The 20,572-nt window shown below is 39.5% G+C and overlaps 1 protein-coding gene and 1 long non-coding RNA gene across 6 annotated transcripts; one reads left to right on the top strand and one right to left on the bottom strand.

Annotated features, from left to right (window-relative positions):
* The first annotated feature begins 340 nt into the window (after positions 1-340).
* Positions 341-8,571, top strand: LOC120440375. Of its 4 annotated transcripts, none has more exons than XR_005613204.1 (3): positions 341-391; positions 809-913; positions 7,288-8,571. It is a non-coding gene; the product is annotated as an uncharacterized LOC120440375 (long non-coding RNA). The 4 variants fall into 4 exon arrangements; XR_005613207.1 differs by lacking the exon at positions 7,288-8,571 and adding an exon at positions 3,561-5,296; XR_005613205.1 differs by having other exon boundaries at positions 354-680.
* thumpd3 (THUMP domain containing 3) lies at positions 1,221-12,243 on the bottom strand. Of its 2 annotated transcripts, none has more exons than XM_031757155.2 (10): positions 12,118-12,243; positions 11,425-11,752; positions 11,255-11,332; positions 10,747-11,172; positions 10,004-10,134; positions 6,451-6,520; positions 5,873-5,988; positions 5,679-5,783; positions 5,311-5,434; positions 1,221-1,703 (listed from the first exon to the last, which is right to left on the bottom strand). In XM_031757155.2, exons 2-10 carry the CDS (start codon positions 11,668-11,670, stop codon positions 1,512-1,514), a joined length of 1,488 nt encoding a protein of 495 aa, XP_031613015.1. In that variant the 5' UTR covers positions 11,671-11,752; positions 12,118-12,243; the 3' UTR covers positions 1,221-1,511. The 2 variants fall into 2 exon arrangements, with proteins under 2 accessions (XP_031613015.1, XP_031613016.1); XM_031757156.2 differs by lacking the exon at positions 12,118-12,243 and adding an exon at positions 11,872-12,092.
* Between the last annotated feature and the right edge of the window lie 8,329 nt (positions 12,244-20,572).

The following is a 20,572-nucleotide window of genomic DNA, read 5'->3' as shown; positions in this document are numbered from 1 at the left end:
GATTTTGTACTCTTATTTTTGATATTATGAATTATGACAGTTTGTTTTGGTTTCCCAAGTGTTCATTCTGTGCTCCCTCTGTTTTCCGTCGTCCCTGCCTGTGTATCCCCTCTAGTGTGGTCAGGTCCCTGTGTGAAGCCCGCGTCTCGGAGTCTGTGTCCTTGCTTGTGTGTGTGTGTGTTTCCTGTTTTATTTTGAAGGTCTGTCTCTTATGTGAAGGTGTCCTGCTTTGCTTCCCTGTCTCGTCAGTCCTGATTTCTCCCAGCTGTGCCCTCCTTCTGTGTCTCATTCCCCTCGTTACTTCCCAGTGTATTTAAACCCTGTGTTTCTCTGAGTCTGTGTCGCGTCGTCCCTCAAGCTGTGTGTTTCCTTGTGTGCCTCCCCGTCAAATGTAAGTTTATATTTCCCAGTTTAGTTTTGTATGCTTTCCCCCTGCCAGCAATAAAGCTGAGTTTTGAGTTCACCCTTCGAGTCTGAGTATCTGCACCTTGGGTCCTACTCCTGCCTGCCACACAGCGTTTCATGACAGAAAGTGACGTTTCCATTGAGGCACACTTCTTCTTTTTATTAAGGTTCACATAAGAACTGAAAACATTTTTTTGGTTCGTTTTTCCTCCTCGGGAATATCCCTTGAGTGTGTGTAGTTCCTGCTTCTAGGAGTCTTACACACGTCTTTGGAGGTGAACAGAAATCCTGCCAGCAAGAACTAGACTGTAGCTGAATACTGTAACTCTCCTTGAGTCACTCACACATGCAGTTGTTTTCTTTAAGTAATGTTTCATCATGTCTCTTCTTGTGTTGTGCTCAGGTCAGCACGTCGGCTGTGAAGGATAAAGAAGGGAAGGTGAAGCTCACATGGAGGAACGCCCCTCTGCCCCTCACTAGAAGCACTTACCATAACAACTTGATAAGCGTAGGTGATTTCCTTTTACAGTTAATGCATTCAAAACATTTCCAGGAAACTTGACCTCTGACTTTGACCCTGAGGTCACTGAGATTCAAACGCATAAGATATACTTATGGTATCAATTTATAAATCCTGTCGCCTTGTTCCCAAATTCACAAACTTAGGTGTCCACAACACCCACCTCATTGGCAGAGTGACAGCAATCATTTCTTTACAGCTGAGGGATAAAAAACATTTTTTCTGTCCTCTGTGTTTGGGATAAGAGTGGACTGAGACAACTGCTGCAAATGGTGCGAAGAACGACTAAATCAAGTGATAATATGAGTGACCCTTTATTATTGGACACATTTGAGGGGTACAACCTCAACCTTCAGCAGGATTCTGAACAGTAATATGACAGGTGAACAACCTTTAGGAAAACAGTGCAAAAACCATCAAATCTGCAGATCACGACAGCTTCTTGTTGAATTACAAAGTAAAATTGCTTGGCATGCTTGATCAGAGAACTTGGTTTAAAAAAAAAAAGTATTCAATTGCTAAATATAAATAAAATCATTTTAACCTGGCCTCAATTTAAATTCACAACTGAAATGCTGGGTGTAACTTAGGAGAGCTCCTTGTCTTCCTTTTCATCCCCCTGCGTGTTAGACATTCCTCGTGACTCATGGACATCCTCCGGAGTTTGGCCAAACACGGCCCCGGTCCGCTTGAGGAGGTAAACGCCAGCATGTAAACCCCCGACATTGACCCAAACAGTGTGCAGCTTCCTCCACAGCCCTCCCATCCTCGATATAGCCTGGAGACAACATAAATCCCATGAAGGCAAACTAACAAATTAGACATTTGTTTTATGTAAATTGTAGACAAACAGTGGATGAAAGTGGGGGTTTTTTATCGTGATGGAGCAAAGTTAAACCCACATTACTTAAACAGCTGAGGGATTATTTAGACATCATTTCAAGACAAATTCAACCGGAAAAATCGTTCATTAAGTAGAACGACCATAAAGACTTTTTTTAAACTTGAAGAGCAGCATAAACATATAAAACATGAGCCTTTTTTTTTTAAACAGCTGAAGGATAGCAGTGGTGAATCAAACAAGCAGAACTGGCTTTTTCCAGTTTGGTGACACTAATCATTTATGATTGAGTAAAACTGGGAATTTACCACACACTATTTTATTCACTGCATTAGACAGGTTAATTCCTGTTACCCTTCAAACCTTTTTAGGTTAAAAAAAACAAAGCTCACTTCAGCACTGCTCAGTTTGAAAATGTGATATTTTAGGAGAGAAGGGGGATTTTTTTTTAAACTACACTGTACAATTAACAACAATCTATTGTTACATACAATGTTGATTTGTTAACACAATACACAAACATTGCAAAATCCTCTGTTTTAACTCAACCCTACAATGTAAATCTGACACCTTCTCCCCGCTGCATTCCTAAACTTTTTCAGGGCATGTCAGCAGTGTGGGTAGGGATGATGGGAAGAGATTAAATTACTGGTTCCCAGTAATTTAGTTCCTTGGAATTGTAAGTCTGATTTAATATTGATCCCGGTCATGTGCCAGAGGAGGAAAATAGTGGTGGATATGGATATTACTTTTAATCATAAAAGGACAACAGCTTTTTATGTAAAACGACATCTGCATTGTGCTGCAAACACAACTTTGGCTCTTTGTGAGCACGCAAATGCTAAGCTAGCCAAGAACCCAGAGTGATGTTAAAGATGAGTGAATGCTGACCCCAGCCCAGCAGCCAGACCCTAAAGTTCAAGAAAAGCAGTGATGAGCAGTCAGGCTGAAGCCTTCTTCACGTTTCTAAAGTAGAATCCTCGTGGCGATCGCTTTGAGGGTTTGTGTTGGTGTGTGGGACTCAGGTTTATACTGTTAAATGGTAATTATGAGACGATGCGTTTCAGGTCATTTTACAAAGAAAAGTGAAAATAATATAATGAGTAGTATTACTAATTCCTCTCCCTTGGGAATAATAAAGTAACGTACTGCATTAGTTTTAAGGAAAGTGTTGTGTATAATATTTGAAATAATTACTTTTTTTGCCTAATGACCCCAACGCTGATCACAGAAAAGAGGGGAAATACCTCCAACATGAACAAACATCTGCATGCAATTAATTTGCACAAATGTAATGTTTTTGATAAGCTGCTTAGTGATGGTGGTGACTCTCAAGCGGAGCCAATGAGAAACCAATGGGAGTCAGTAAGAGAATCCATATAGAGTGATATCGACAAAGGAAGCAGAAGCGCTAAATTCTTATCAATTCCCATCCCTGAGTGTGGGTCTATAATAATGATCAGTCAGTCCACCACTTTAGCTTTAGACTAAAACATTTCAGCTGCTGATTGGATTGCAGGTTTTCCACAGACACACATTGTTCATATTGATTTCAGTGACTGTAGTATTGGTATCACTTTTTTTTTAGCTCAACTAAATTAGAAATTGTTTACAGAAAACACAAGTACATGATCTGTTGGGGTCTCTCTCTCTCTCTCTCTCTCTCTCTCACAAACACACACACACACACATGAAGATAACAGTGTTGCTAAACAAAGTCTCAGCACAGGGGAGATAACAGCTGAATTCCTCCTAAAATCTGTCATCACATTTGAATCTTTTTTTTCCTTTTAGACATTCCAAGCAGTACGACTTGCACACTATGGGCTTGTGATCAGGCTCATGACTACTGAGGAGGCGGAGTCAAAAGGAAACCTAATGACGCTAATGACTCATCACATTTTGGCTTTGACGTGTTGAGTGTATAGGAAAAAAAATGGTGAGGATGCATCCCTAGGGCAACATAGTGAAACAAGAACATGTGTTAAAATGCCATTAACCTTCACCCACTGTGATAGTTCAGTTAAAAAAAAAAAATCCATCAGTCAACAAATTAGGCCACGATCACTGCACTGCATCCCCATCAGGGACTTTACGCCCTTCCACACAGAGCAAATACCTGGTACTGAGCATATTCCCTGCACTGTCCTTGTAGCTACATTTAGCAAGTTTTAACTCCTTTTTAACTTGTTCCTGTAGTTCCTCCTATTGATCTACATCCCACTGATTAAAGAAGATAATTGGGATAATTTCTGACAGCTTTGGAGACTCATGGTTTATAACTGGGACAAATGTAAAGTGATATGAGTTCATGCAGGTTAGAGATATTATTAAAGAAGTCCAAGCCAATGTAACTGAAGCAGTCCTGGAGAAACTGAACATACTTCTGCAACCAGACTGGGCTCAAAATCTCTTCCACACTGAGTTTTACTATGAAATAAAAATAACAAGTTTGATCACTGGACATACTAAAACACACATGTAACTTTGTGGTTTCAGTGTGGACTGTGGCCTCAGATTTGAACATACTTTCTCATACACTGTTTAATGTGTTAAGGTTTTGGTGATTCTTTCCTGTTGATGAAGTTTCGTGACTACAATATTTATCATCTTATTTTTACAAACTCAGAATATAATGCGGCCTTCTCTTTACCAGAAATATCAAGTACTGTCTTACTTGCAGAAATCTGACAGCAAGTAATACAATAAGGAAATGGGATTAAAAGAGACTCTGGTTAGTTTCCGAGGCTTGCGCAACAAGCTGGGAACTTCAAAACAGAAAAGGCGTAAAATCTGACAGCAATTTTAAAACTGCACCATGGCGACAACTTACATATTTACAAACATCGCACGTATTGGCTAAACCTCGACACACCTCCATCTCAAGCTTACTGGAAAACAATAAATAATAAATGGGTGTAGATGCAATGCAGGACAACTTTCCTCAGGTTGAGCATGTGACTTATAATGTGTATTGTTCTACTGTACTACGAACGCATGCCTGCCCGACGTCAGTGACAAAGCATCAGAGATTGCTCAGGGCGCACTGATCCTGAGCTCCAGTCAGCAAATAAGTACAACAGTGATTTGTTAAGCTGGTGTGTCTACCTGCGTCGGAGTGATTTACACAAATTACTGTAATAGCCGTACCATTGAAAAATGAAAAATGCATCTAGTGTTGATTTCTTCAGCACTGATTAAAAGCCTAGTTAGCAGGAACATCACAAAATGCAAATTAAAGACATTCTGAATGACTTTTATCCAACTAAATTCAGCAGGTTAAGGCAAGCAACCAAACTAAAGAAACCAGATACCTTTTTTTGACATACCATCTCAGGCTAAGGCAAATCAAGGTCTGGATCAGGATTTAAGGAAGTATGATGCGGAAAAATCATCTGACATGAATTAATGGAAAGATCAAAGCAAGATAAAACTTGCACTGTGGATTTTTTTGTCTTTCTCCTGTACTGATTTCAACTTCCTTGCAAACTTTCATGAGAATATATGCCCAAATATGTGTTATCTGCAACATTAACATGGCTACCTTGGCAAAGCACTTCTTGTCCTGGGTTAAGAGGACAGCCTTTCCCGAGCCTGGTCTGCACACACGAGCCATTTCCCTGAGACATAAGGGGTACAGGTCCCAGTTCTTCTTCTTGGAGCCCATCCTTTGAGAAAACAGAAGAAAAAAAACAAAACACCATCACACAGCTACTTTACTGCTTTGCTTTAAAGTGGGTTTAATGCCTCGTCTTCCATGTGCATTTTTGTTATCCTGTGATATAAATTTCTGACTTCAATCTACTTCTAAGTGTTGAACAGCAAAGGCATTAAAAAACCCCACACATACACTTATACCATTCAATATCTACATACAGGAAACAAATCTTCTAGTGTTGATGGTTACGGTACCTCTTGCCAAATGGCATATCAGTGATGATAATATCAACAGAGCTGGTCCTTATTGGTAAGCTGCACAGATCCCATTGCACTGTGTCAATAGGCAATCCAGATATTCTGTTTGAAGCCGGAGAGATTAGATCATTATGGGGATCATCTACCACATGCACTGCGTTCAGTCTCCTTCTCTGTGTGTTCACTCTCACCTGTCCTTGTCTGCCCTGCGTTTCTGGATGTGACATATATTGTTGACTGTGCGGTTAACTGCCATGTCGTTGTTGTCGCCAGCAATGTAGAATGAACTGCTGAATTCAATGGCACCCTGAAGAGAAGAAAAGCAATACACAATTAGTGGCCTGTGGTTTATTATTTGGATCTTGAGGCTATCGCTGAATAACTCTGCCTTCCGCAGTCTCTGGAAGACATATTCATTAATCTCCACCTTTAACAGTATCCAGGTTGTGTGATCAATATCGCAGTAATAGCAAGGTTGCAGAATGTAGTGCTTGGATGGCAATATACAAGAGATAAGTTACAGACTGCTGTAGGCTCAAATCACTCGACTCAGAAAACCAAAACAATATTTGAAGTGTGCAATCTATAGTTTCTTAATCAAGCCAATTCTTTTATGGGTACCCACGAGAATTGATCTAACTGTGTGGAAGCACTGATGTGCACACTTTTCACTGTGTAGTGCAAAATTATCTACTCTTTCTTATAAAAACTGATGTAGTTTAAGCACAGGGTAAGGTGATTATCAGGGTCACGATAAGCTGCGTCTCACCTCCAGTGGTATGGCTCCAGTCCCACACATGGGGTCGAGTATTACATCAGATGCCTGAGGTTTACACAGCCTGTCAACAGACAAGGAAATGAACAACGTATTTCATAAGGATTTCATCTCATATCATATTTAACTCTCATACGCTTCCTTGTAACATTCAATATTACACTCTTCAGATGCTCCAACTCAGCAGTCAGACAAAGTCAGCACATACAACTACTCATTCAAGAAATCAAGAAATCATTCATCTTAACTGCTATTAATATGATTGACAGCTCATAATGGAATTTTATAAATGTTCTTTTTCAAACCAATGTTTTCATCTTGCTGTGTGTTGTCTTATTTGTTTTATTTTTATACACCGAAAGCCAAGTTTAAGACAAATTTCCTCTGCTTTGCAATAGACAATGTTTTCTGATTTTGGTTCTGAGGGACGACCTGACAGAAATTATTTTGTACAGTTGAAATGGGATGTGTTATACACACTGTCTAGATAAACTTTCTAAATGGACAAAGACCAATGATGCATAAATATTTAAAGTGTTCAGTGTTCATGTAATCCCACCTTCAAATAGACTCATCTAACCTACATTTGTGTGCTTCTCAGATTTTCACCTTCTCCCAAATACGAAGGCATTCCTGTGAATTTCACGCGCTAATGTGCTTTTATGGTGGTAATGTGGGATTAAAACACAAGGATAAGAATGAACAAGCTCTTGTTATAACATACCATTGTGCCATTTCCAGGTTATTTTGCTCTGCCCGACTTGGTATTTTATGTATACAGTGATCAGTGGTTATTAATTCTTTCCTTTTTCCTCCCCCTGTTCACTTCAGGCTCACCATTGGACTGGAGCCTATCCAGGAGTGAGAGGGGATGTACACCCTGTACAGGTCACCAATCTACCACAGGGCTCACACAGAGAGAAAGACTCCACACGGAAGAGGGTAGCTGGTGGTTTCAAAACCAGGACTGTCTTGCTGTGAGGCGATGATGGCAACCACCACCAATAACTTAACCTCACAACTAGAAATTAAATTGTGCATAATTTTATGTGTGAAAGCAGCCACCAGACCACTATACATTTTACAAGTTTTTTTCCCCAACTTCAAGTGTTGTATATGCAAATGTTCACAGTTTGAAATTCATTTATCCAATTATTCCACCACATGGATGAATGTTATGTGCGAACGCTTTATTTAACTGGAAATAGAAGAGTCACCAACATGCTGACGGTGCCCAAACCAAACAACTGTAAATGTATGCAACGAGACGTCCAAATATTCAAGTGAATATCACCATCTCTGTTTCAAAGGCTTAAGAATTCAGAATCTATTGTCTCTCATTCTTATCTTCATGGAAAATGTGAGTGAACAGACAGTTCATTGTGTTTTGTTACACCTTCAAATAAAGGCTGACGTACGAATAGGAGACACATTGCAACGTAGAGGAATTCCTCCTAGTATAATAGAGTACGGTTTGACATGCCTGCATTTCATCAGAGTGCTGAGAATAACTGCCTCACCACCCACCGGTCTGAACCCTTAACTAACCTCATCAGTATCAACACAACAATCATCACTTTTTAACAGAAAGATTTTGGAGCCTCAGTCATATCTATGAAACTGGAATCGGACACTATACCAAACAGTGAACGTACACCACTGTTTACTACGTATCTGCAAAATAAAGAAATTAAAAGGCTGCAGGCAAACAGACAAAATATTTTTCACGTCTGTCAGCTTTGACATAGTTGAAATAAATAGGAATATTATGATAATAGAAATAATAAAAAGGGAAATAAAGCAAGCAAAAGAAAAGGAAAAACATGAACAACAGACAGAGAGAATTTGCACAGCTCGTCTTGGAAGAGCAAATGTGTTTGGCACAGCAGAGCATTCAGATCATAATTCTGATGCAAAAGTTGCCTGACAGGTTAACAATGACAACAAAACAAACAAAGTCTATTCTTGAAGCTGGATTTAAGAAACAAGAGTTTAAAAGTTAAAGTTTTTAGACAATGTGCAGCGCCACCTTGTGCCAGTGTAGAACTTGACATCACTAGGGTTGTTGGTTGGTTGGTTGGTTGGTTGTTGCCAACAGACCCTACAATAGTTTATGTTAGCTAACTAGTGACAGAAATGATAATTAACTGGAAAACAAGGAGACTAAAAAACAACGATATACCGTCAACTTCACTCTGTCTCTTTAGCAGCAAGTGGTTCTCCCAGAGAATCAGCTGCTGTCCATAAGATCTGATCAGAGTGATTAATTGCAATAAATCAGTCACACCCAAACAGTTTACGACATGAGCATCACACCACCTCAGCTCAGGAGGTAGAGCAGGTTATCTACTAATCGGAAGGTTTGTGGTTCGATCTCTGGCTGCTACAGTGTACATGCCAAATATCCTTGGCAAGACACTCAACCCCAAGTTGTTACATCAGAGTGATCATCACAGTGTGAATGTTACGCAGAAAGCACTTATGAAAGAAAAAGTATAGCAAGTACTTGAATGGGTGAATGACGCACGTTACATATAAGCGCTTTGAGTGCTCAGTCCATTTGCCAACCCAAACATAACTAGGTTTGTTATCAGCATCTCATCAGGAAAAATAGGTCAAAGTGGATTCATTTTTTTTTTAGAAATTCTTATCTCACACTGTCACTGATAGCATCATACTAGAAGTAAAAAAAAAAGTGAAGTCCTACTCTATTTGAAGGAGACTTCCTATAGAGATGCTAGTAGATATCAGGATTCCTAATCATGCTTCAGTAAGAAGCTTAGTTATGTCTGTGGTGTGATGCGGATGGAGCAACTGCTTATCTTCTAAGCTGTTTAGGAGTGCCTGGGAACAAAAAAAGAGACTATTTTATTGCATAAAATGGTGCTGATCATATCTTGCAGACATCAACCACTGTTGGACTCCAACTTGTTGGTCCGGTGAACCATCGGTGCACCTCACTCAAACAGGCTCTCCTCCACACAGTTCCCATTCATAAAGTGATCTACAAACCTGAACATTATAGGTGAAAGGTGGATTTTCTAGTAGAGCCACTTACCGCTAAAGAGACAGAGTGAAAGTGGATAGTATACCCTTGTTTTTATAACATAAAACTCACTGTTGCAGCCGGGGGCAGGACAAAACTGACCCCCTTAAACTGCTTTTTAGTTATAGTGTCCTTATGAGTTTCCACTGAGTTGCCGGTTCTGTCAAAAGTTAGCGAACATAAACTAATGAAAGCTTATTAGCAGCAAACAACCAACAAACAAACCCAGTGACATCATGTTTTGTCCTGGCACAAGAAGGTGCTTAACATGCTCTAAAAACTTTTAAACATTTATTTATTAAGTCTAGCTTCAGAAACAGAGTTAAAACTATGACAGGTTTTTTTAGAGTAGGCCATCATGGTGTAAATTAGCCTTTGTACATGTAGTGTTTCATGTCCACTTTAAGTATGACAAGAAAACATTATGTGACATAAATTATTGGAAATCACATCCCATCAACTCTTGGACTCAAACAGTGCAATCGTTGTTAGAGGACTTACCTCAGCATGCCGTAGCACAAAGTGGACCGCAGGGTAGTGGGTCCAAAGTGACTGATGTTTCTCCTATGAAGGCTCTCTTCAGTTAGTGCAATACCAATCACCATCTCCTCATTGTGTATGTTGAGTAAGACCTACAGGAGAGAAAGATTATCGATGTGTCCCGGAGCACTTTATTATGTTATATTATATCATTGTGAGTGTGCTGAAATTATTTAACGGATTAAAATAATGAATTGCAAAGTACTGTAACTGACATTTTTTACTTTGTCATATAAGAAGAATGAGATGAATACCTTCACTTTTGCTTATACTGGATTTTTATTTCTTAGGACTAAATTAAGAGAAACTGATAAAAATTGAAAACAACAGTTAGTATAAAGATTGATATCCTTAAACTTAAGCAAATGAATAAAAGCAAACTAAAATCCTGGCAAGTGGTGGAGAGTGTAATAAAGTAGTAGATTAATAGATGTGATTACCACCACAGTGTGACAGGTTTTTGTTTTTTGTTTTTAAAAAACAAAACACTGATTTGCAAAATATACACATCATCACCAATATTTTAGCCTTTAAGGTCCTGAAGCATTTTTTCTCATCTTGTCACATGATATAAACACTTTACCTAAATGCAAAGTGTTAATTACTTTGTTACTCCCTATTATGCCTCGCAAGCTTCACTCTTTTTTGGGCGATGTAATGTGATGGTGTTCACTGTGCATCTATCAACGCTGAAGCGTGCCTACCTCTATGTCAAACTTTGTCATGTCTGCTTTCCACTGGAAGAATTCTTGCACAGCTCCCCCAAAGTCTCGAGCTGCTTCATTAGAGGAAAAGCTGTGTTTGTCACCGGCCCTGTTACATGTCACGCGAAACTTGATGACTTTGGCCTCGGGCGCTGCCTCTTGCGAGTCCTGTTCACAGGGCTCAGCGTCAGCTGCGCTCTCCGCCTCCAACTGGCCTTCAGCAGCAGACGCCACTTGATGTAGCTGCTGCTCAGTGTCAGCAGCAGCTACCTCAGTTGTGTTCCTGTTAGGTTTCACTTTGGTGGTGTTGCCTCCTTTTCGGTGGCCTTTCTTCTTTTTAAGTGTTCCATTTAGTTTCCAAACCTCAAGGGCATTAGTCCAGGGGAGTTTGGAGGCGAGCTGCTGCAGCTCCAGTAATGTCTCCTCCTGTAGAAGCCACAGTATTTGTTATCCTGACAATGACATGCACCTAACATCGGCACCAAGAATAAAGACGGGACTGGTTTACCTTGGATTGTTTAAACTGGTAATGATCATATTCCTCAACGACAACAAACAGGTTGTCTACAGACCTCAGAAGATGAACCTACAGCAGGGAACGACAAGTTAATCAGACACAATGATTTTAGATTGGTAAGCTTGAAAAAAACAACAACCCCAAAATGGCAACATTCTTACCTGGAAAAGCTTGTCAGTAGTTATAGGAAAGTATATGCGACCGCGATCTTTGCTAATTCGTGCAGCCACCCCAATTTTCTCCTTGACCTCCTCTGCAGCAGTGTGTTCAAAACCCGTGGGCACAGTCGCCCCTATGGTCACAGTAATCACGTCTCCACTCTTGCCATCCGTCTCTGAGGAAGAAGAGGTGCATGGTCCCACGGAGTTGGAGCCCTGCTCTGAAGGTCCATCTCCTTGGCAGGACATATTTTAATATGAGGCCCAATCCTTACTAGACACGGATATACTTGTATGTCTGTGACAATCAATATCAAGCACAGCAGCTCACCTGGGGAGAAAAATATGTGAGAAAGCATTATATATGGGTAAGGGATTAACGTCTTTTAAATAGTTAGTAGCATTAAATTAGCATTAATGTCTGTGTGTCTAACCACTGTAAGCAAAGACCTTTATTGTTACTTCTCGGGAAATAACGCTTTCAGTTAGCTGGCTAACGCTAGCTTTAAATGACTAAAAAGTTGTTTTCGCTTGCAAAGCCAGGAAGCGTTAGCCGCTGACAAGGCTTTTATATTTAACTGCTAACCCATAGAAATATGTATTTATGCAACGAGCCCACCGTCTGAACACAACAACCTTATTAAAAACCCTTTAAGACTAAGTTGTTTTCTGTTTGCTAAATGTATTAGGACCAACCTGTCACACACGAGGTAACAACATGCTGCTTCCGCTCGACAACAGCAACAGCTTCACTTTTTCCGGTCTACATTTTTCAAAATAAAATCAAAATTTTCAGGTCCTCAGTTAAATATCAGAAAACACCTGGCAGAATTAGTCCCACACTGGGTTAAGAATGAAGTCACTATAAGTCAGCAACACATTAGAAAAAAAAGAAGAAAAAAAAAGCGGATTTAGATACATTCAAAAACTGAACAAGAAATGATGTACAACGTGAAATAAATCAGCAGGAACAATGCTTTAGAAATATTATAATAGAAATCGTATGGGATTTTGACAAAAACGTAGAATATAATTCAACGCTTAGAAGCACCCGCTTGTCCCCTGTACATCAAAGTTTAAACAAACAAACGCGTCCCAAAACGGAAACAGAGACTGTACGCATTCAAAGTAAAATTGTAATGCGTTGGGTGAATCACATAAATTAGCAAATTGATTAAATATTTAACATATTTGACATATTTTTGTTCCTTTCATATAACTAGTCACCTACGAAGTGCCACGAGAATTGTAATTTGGGTGTCCATATATGTAACAACCCAATGCTTCCCCCCTCATCATTGTAAAACTTTTTTTCCCCCTTCATCCTCTTTCTTCTTGTTAATACTTGGACAAATTATGACATCCTGGGCGGCATAAACATCATCACCTTGTGTATCTGCCCTGACCTATATATGACGTCACCGCGCTGAAGGCCGTGAACTATTGACTGCGCCGTTGGAGCAAACCTGCTCCCACTAACGCAATGACTGACAGACTGAATGAGAATACCAGCTCAACTCCAGCTTCTCTTTCATATTTCAGCAGCTTTACGGTTTCCATCTGAACACTTTGCCATTGTTATCATAGCAACAGAGACCAAAACCCTTTCCACACAGACTGTGAATATTCAGGTTATGTCTGTGAAGCTCTGTAATTCCTTCATATTACTACATGTTAATTGCATAGTGACTTGATGTGACTGGAAGGCTTTAGTGTGAAATAGCTTTCAATATTCAACTGCAAGACTTGTTGAATAAAAATTATAACTATTAATGAAAATGAGTCATAAGTCATTATTTTGATTGCTAGTCAGAGAACTAAATCTACTGTGTTCTGACAAGTTGTGTTGGCATGGGGTTGTTTTGCTTGCTTTAGATTACTGTATTACAAAATGTAAACCTAAAGTCAATCCATAGAGGCTTTATATAAGCCGCATTATAATATAAGCTTTGTCAAATGTTTTGTCTGCTGATGATTTATTGCAGATAAAGTGCCACAGTGGTTATGTAGCATTGTTGTTGGCTGAGTATCTGCATACTAGTAAGTAATAATACTAATGTCAAGAAGCCAGAAGAGCTCAAAAGTAAAGTTGAATGAAACAAAGCCTGATCCTTTATGTAGCTGATATTAATAGTCATGAACAAATAGATATATTATGTACAGATCATTAAAATCTCTTGCGCTGTGACATAAGGTCACAGAAACACAGAAAAGAGCCGATTCACCGTTATGTTACCCATAAAGCCAATAGGTTCTAAAATCAACCTAACAGTGAAAAAATCCTTATTTTAATAATATTCACCCAACACGACAAAGGATTAAAAAGAAAAACATGTGACTGAGTTATTACATGCACCCCTGAATCACAGTCCTCATGACACTTTATCAGTGTGTGAAAGCAACACAAATATTTTGGTAATTGGGAGGGACTGTTTTTCTATGAACTTCAGCTCTGCCTTCAATACAGTTCAACCCCACAAACTGGTTAATAAACTAAGCAACTTAGGACTCAGCAGCTCACTGTGCAGCTGGATACTGGACTTCCTGAGCAACAGACCCCAGAACGTAAGAATGGGAGAGCACACCTCCTCCACCCTCATTCTGAATGTGGGTGTCCCACAGGGGTGTGTCCTCAGTCCCCTCTTATACTCACTTTTCACCCATGACTGTTCACCAATCCACACCAGTAACACCATTATAAAATTTGCTGATGACACCACTGTCATAGGACTGATCGACAACAACAATGATTCAGCGTACAGAGAGGAGGTTCAGCATCTGAAGCAATGGTGTGACGACAACAACCTGCATCTGAACACAGCCAAGACCAAGGAGATGGTAATCGACTTCAGAAGAACAAAGCGATCTGAGCACTCTACCCTCTACATTGATGGGGAGGAGGTAGAAAGGGTAGAAAGCTTCAAGTTTCTCGGAGTCCACATCTCGGCCGACCTTACCTGGTCCACAAACATCTCCCACCAGGTAGGGAAAGCACAACAAAGGCTGTACTTCCTCAGGAAACTACGTCAGGCTCAATTACCCCAAAGACTGCTAGTAAACTTCTACCGCTCCACCATTGAGAGCCTTCTGACTTACTGCTGCACACTCTGGTTCAACTGCTGCACTGCGGAGGACAAGAGGAAACTGCAGCGGGTGGTGAGGGCAGCAGAGCGGGCAATTGGCACTTCACTAACTCCCTCAGAGACATCTATACTGGCAGACTTCAGCAGAAAGCCAGCATCATCATTAAAGACCCCTCGCACCCTGGACACTCACTTTTTCCCCCCCTTCCCTCTGGTAAACGCTACAGGTCCATCAGGTTGAAGACAAACAGACTCAACAGAAGTTTTTACCCACAGGCTGTCAAACATGCCCTACCTCCACCCTGATTGGAGGATAACTGCACTGCCAACACTCATGGACATTACACCTTATTTATAAATCGTATTTCTGTTTATACTTCAATGCAAACAACACCCCTACCTCTTTAAACTGTATTTATTATAACATTATTTAGTATAGTTCCAACAGCACCCCCCACTCAATGTGCAATATCACTGATCACACTGCACCTCTCAATGCACCTGCTAGTTAGATGGCATGTATGTGTATGTATATAGATGTAAGTGTGTATGTGGAAATATGTGTGTGTATGCATGTACGGATGCAAATATGTATATATACATATATGTATGTATGTGCGTGTATGTTTGCAGGTGTATGTATAACTTGTACATATCTTTCTTGTGTAAATGTAAATTTGTCATTGTGTAAATACTTACGCTATTGTGTACTTCACACACATGGAGAGATGCCAAACTGCCTTTCACTGTTCTTGTAACAGTGACAATAAAAAGCTATTCTATTCTATTCTATTCTATTCTATTCTATTCTAAATATCTGTTTTCAAATAGAGGAGCTTTTGGAGCTGTCGTAAAAAGTTTTGTGTCCTTATTCCGATAAGCATTTTGCGTCACAATAACTACAAAACAACTAAATAAAAAAAATTTAGGGCTGTTAAAAATCCACTAAAAGAAATCACATTTTTGCTACTTGGATATATCCTCTTTCTTTTACCCGAACACAACAAACCGATTAATCAATTGACCGGCAGAGGGCGCTACAGAACAATATTTTGAGCTGGGAATGAGCACAAACCCATTCAGAGAACATGGAAAAAGAAAAAGCCAAAATAAGAAAAACAGACATGGGTAGAAAGAAACATTATCATCGCACAGCCAAATACTGAAGTAGCCTATCATATAAAGAAGAAAATGGACAATTATACACATCGAAAAAGCTCAAAGAAAATCTAGTAGGTGAGATATGATGGAGGGTTTAAAACCATCATGTCTTTTATAGATTTACATGTCTGTTTTTATGGATTGCTATCTAAGTTTATTTGAGATTGTGCTTCACATATGGGACTGTCTGCTGATATTTATGGATTTCATATTTCTCACAGTGACAGTCTACAGCTTCATGTCACAGGTAAACCCAAATGCACTGCTATTGATTTTTTTCCCCCTCTTGAAAAGTGTTAGTCTTTCCACTGGCCAGTGCACTCAAAGACAATCTCCGGTCCTCATTTATCATTTGTCATTAATGGAGATGAGGCTGTGGGTGAAGATGTGAATAACTGCCTTCTTCTCTGTGTCACGGGTAAGTGATCAATACTGAAGCCTGAAGCAGTAGAAGGTAATGTTTTTTTAAGCAAACACTTGCAGAGAACAATAAATATCATGTCTATTTATTCACAGTGTTTTCTATACTATTATTGTGACATGTAAATAACCGCTTTATGAATCACTGGTATTTAAGATGTTTATCTGCATCACCTTCTAAAACAGAAAAATGCCCCCGCGCCTCCCCACACAGCGTTCTCTGTGTTTGCTGAAAATGTTTAGTTGTTTTCTAACTTTTTGTTGCAGGTCAACTGATTAGTAAGCGTCAAGTCTGAGAGACAAGTGGGTGTTTGATCACGTCAGGGAATGAAAAGTCCTGCTCAACAGATGGCAAGTGTTGCATACGAACAGAGACTGCAGAGAACTTACTGGCAACTCAGTGCTGCTATAAACACACCGGCAAAGACAACGTTTTTCATCGTGCATGGATTTATTCCACCTGTAAGACCAGTTAGCACTGAAAAGCTGTAGCTCTTGCTGGTGTGTTGCTTCAGGCAGACAAAATATTTTATTGCCGGTGTGCAAATTGAGTGTTGTAGGATTCTTCCCGGTGATGAGAAGACCATTGCTGATCCTCTTGGTGCTATGCAACTTCATATTACAGCATCATTATGTCAGCACGAGTCCCAGATAAAGGATAAATTGCTGTGTAATTCAGCATCAAGAAATAACTATCATATCCTGCAATAGATGCTTTCTTGCATTGTATTAAATAGGTAGATATTGAGAACGGATTATACAGAATATACAGAACGGATTCAACCGACTAGAAAATTAAAAAACGAAACAAAAACAGTGAGTCATTAACTGAAATCAGCTAAAACACCAGCGTTTGCCCAGAGGCATGTGTCAGATAGGAATGAAGGTTTGAGGCCGTTTAATGATGCTGGAAATACAGCAACGTGTCCAGGTGACAGCAGCTGGACAGCTACCACCTTCCTTAGTGATACTTCATGTCTTGAGTCCAGCTCAAAGATCACTTACTATTTGCCTTCATGAATTCCTTGCTCAGAATTACTATTTTCTGAAGTGTAGATGAGTTCAACACAAGAAGGACCAAAGCTATCTTTCTTTTCTGGGGAAGCTTAGGCCCTTTGAAATCTGGATGTGTTCCTAGTCTGTGGTGGCCATTTCCATCCTCGATGCCGTGGCACACTCAAGCAGCAGACTGAGGGTAGCAGAACCAACATAAACTGATCCTCCAGGCCAGTACGCTGTGGGTGTGGAGCTTGACTCTCAGATGGCGGTGTCAGAAAGGAGATTGCTGTCCAAGTCACGGACAATATTGGACAGTCCTCCATACTCTCTCCATGACAGTCACCACAGATGCACCACAGGAAACCATTCGTACCCCTGCCCATTAAAAAAAGTCCTTCCTATGATCTTCCTATTAAATTTGCTTGATGCTGTATAGATTGTACACAGTATCATTTACCTTTTGAGCATTCATCTTAGAATATTGCATCTTAAATAGAGAACCCTTTTTTTTTACATATAGGACATATTTTTTCCATCTTCCATATTTATATATTAACTGAGGATCTGATTCTGAAAAATCCTTCTCTTTGACCACATTTTACATATTTAAATGACACCTTAAACACACAGTGGTGACAATGCATTACAAAGTGACCTCAACCTAAAGAAGAATCCTAGCAAATCATGTGATAATCATTCTTGGTAATGTGTGTCATGATGAGTTTCTGTTGCATAATTCCCTGTTTATTTCTCTATTGTGTGCACCATCTATGTATTAGTCACTTCCTGTTTCATTTTGACATTGTTTAGTCTTACAACACAGTTAGTTGTGCTTCCAGCCCACTGTTCTGTTTTCCACCCTTTTTTGTGCCACATCAGTGTCCAGTTAGCCAATCATCCTCCTCAGTATATACCTCCAGTTGTTTAACCTAAAGCTTTGCAGACTGTATTGTGATTGCACCTTCTTTCTGTGCATCCCACAGTCCAAAGACATGCATGGGATTACATTAATTTGTCATTCTAAATTAGCCGTAGGTGTGAATGGTCTTCTGTCTCATTCTTCGTTAGCCATATGAATGACTGGTGTGGCGTTCAGAGTGCAACCTGCCTCTCACCTTTTTGACAGCTGGGATAGGCTCCACCTCCTTTGATCCTGAGTATAGCTGAATTTAAATACAAGTCAATATGAAACACCAGTCAAAGGGCAACTTTCCTACCATCACTTTATTATTACAGTTATATGTGAAACTGACAGCCTCTCCTCATCTTGCTTACTATGCTTGCTTCACTGATTGTTCCTTCTTCACTCTTCCCTGTTCACCCTATGTGTTTATAAAACATTCGTCATTTAATCATTGTTATTATTATATCATCTCTGTCCCTCCCTGAGCCTGGTTCTACCAGAGATTTCTTCCTGTTAAAAGGGAGTTTTTCCTTCCCATTGTCACCAAGTGCTTGCTAATAGGGGTTATTTAATTCTGCGTTCTATCCATTATTGTAGGATCTTTATCTTACAAAATAAAGCCCTTTGAGACAGCTGTTGTGATTTGGAGCTTTATAAATAAAACTGAATAGAAATAAATTTCCCCCAAAAACAACTACGTAGTATATTTTGGGCAGATTGAAAAAGGAGCTCTAACTAAAAAAAAACCCCCAAACAGCTTCAATAATTATCTCAATTTCTTTTACTTGTTATGAAAGCACCTGCGATGTCTAAGAGATTTCCAGCTAACAAATTCAAGCAACATCCACCCTGTAAGGCTGATCTCTGTCACACTTGACGTGTCACAACTGAAGTGCTCCCTCATGGCTTCACTCTTCAGACGTGTAAGTGATGCATATAGGGTCTGACAAACACCACACAAAGATACAGAGTGATACACAGTAAAGACACACAACACAGGAAGACGCTCAGTTTCTCTTTCATATCCAAGCTCACTGAACCCAGACATAGATATACACACACAGCCTTTCAGAGGCCATTTAAAATTCCTCTGGGCCTTTTACTCCTGTGACGAGGCTTGTGCATGCTGTGTTCAACAGCCTGAAAACATCAGTTGACATCACAAGGCCAGCGAAGAATTCAAACCTGACTCCTTAAATCATAACTGGTGAGAAAGCAGCAGGGCAGAAGCAAGCCTGCGTGCACACTGTTTGAGGGAGACAAACGCTTCAGAGATCTTCTGTGCAGTAATTGATCAATTAGATGCTTATTGGGTGACTAGCTAATTGTTCCATCTCATTTGTACCATGTAATATGTAAATTACAGTTAAATTGGTGTTGCTGGCTGAATACTAATGCAGGCCCTTAGCTTCCAATGATATACTATTTCTTTTGTCAAATGAAAGTAATTTGTAGTTATATTCTGAAAACCATACATGTCTTGATAATTTAATGCTCATTTGTAACAATTGATTTACAAAAACAGTGCCATGTATGCAGACTTTCAAATGGAAACAGTAATGTTTAATACACAGCTCATAAAAGATTTAATAAACCATACTTATAAGTCATTAACCCGTTGAGGTCTAATACTAACCTAACTAACTAACTAACCTTAGCCTATGAAAACCTCACAGTTGTATTTTTTATAACCTTTCGTTGTCTAGAGTCTTGGTAATCTGTAATCAGGGAACAAAGAAAATAATCACCAACCTTCACACATCAAAAGCTGTTCATATTGTTTCCATGAAAGTCTGCTTCACCTTTCTCCAAAGTACATGCTTAAGGTAGGGATATCATCTATGATGACTTAGACCTCAGAGGGTTAATGTGTGAAATTTAAATATTCTTAATGTGTTTAGATATAGAAAAGAAAAGCACTTGTATGAATGTGTGTGATTGGGTCACTGAGGAAAAAGTGCTCTGATTGCTCAGTTAGAGAAGCAGTATGACTAGCAGTTCATTTACCATTCTTTTTCTTTTAAATATCCCTGTGTTACATCACCTCTTCCTTTAATAGCACTCTATGCGGATTTAAGAAGTGAACCAAGGAGTACAGTTGCTGTACTTTAGAGAGCAAAATATTTCCTCTTTCTTGCTTAATATGTGATTTCAGCTGAATCGGCAGTTTGGGTCTTCCTTTATTATATTTTTTGTTTCAGAAAGCAACAGATGTCTTCAGTGAATGACATGTCTGGTCTGTGGGAACCAGTCTTTTACCAGCCATACAAAAGTAATCTGTATGGCTGGTAAAAAGACTGCTTCCCACAAACCTGTACATGTATCTGTATATATCTGTATCTGCATATCTGTATATATACACTTATATGATTTCTAGAAAGAATTTCTTATTTGACTATAACTTCATGTCAGCAAATAGTAAATGAGCAGGAGTGGAAATGAACCTAACCTAAGCCCCAAACAGGTCTTGGTGGGCGTAAAACCCCTCGGATGTAAGTCATCACTGATGATGCCAACCCTAGCACTGAGCTCTAACCCTAACCCAATGTTTGGAGTCAAGCAAAAGGAAAAAAAAGCTGTTTTT

Source organism: Oreochromis aureus, linkage group 5, assembly GCF_013358895.1.
Source record: "Oreochromis aureus strain Israel breed Guangdong linkage group 5, ZZ_aureus, whole genome shotgun sequence".
Lineage (NCBI taxonomy): Eukaryota > Metazoa > Chordata > Actinopteri > Cichliformes > Cichlidae > Oreochromis > Oreochromis aureus.
The sequence above is the reverse complement of the archived record's forward strand: the minus strand, read 5'-3'. Positions and strand labels throughout refer to the sequence as shown.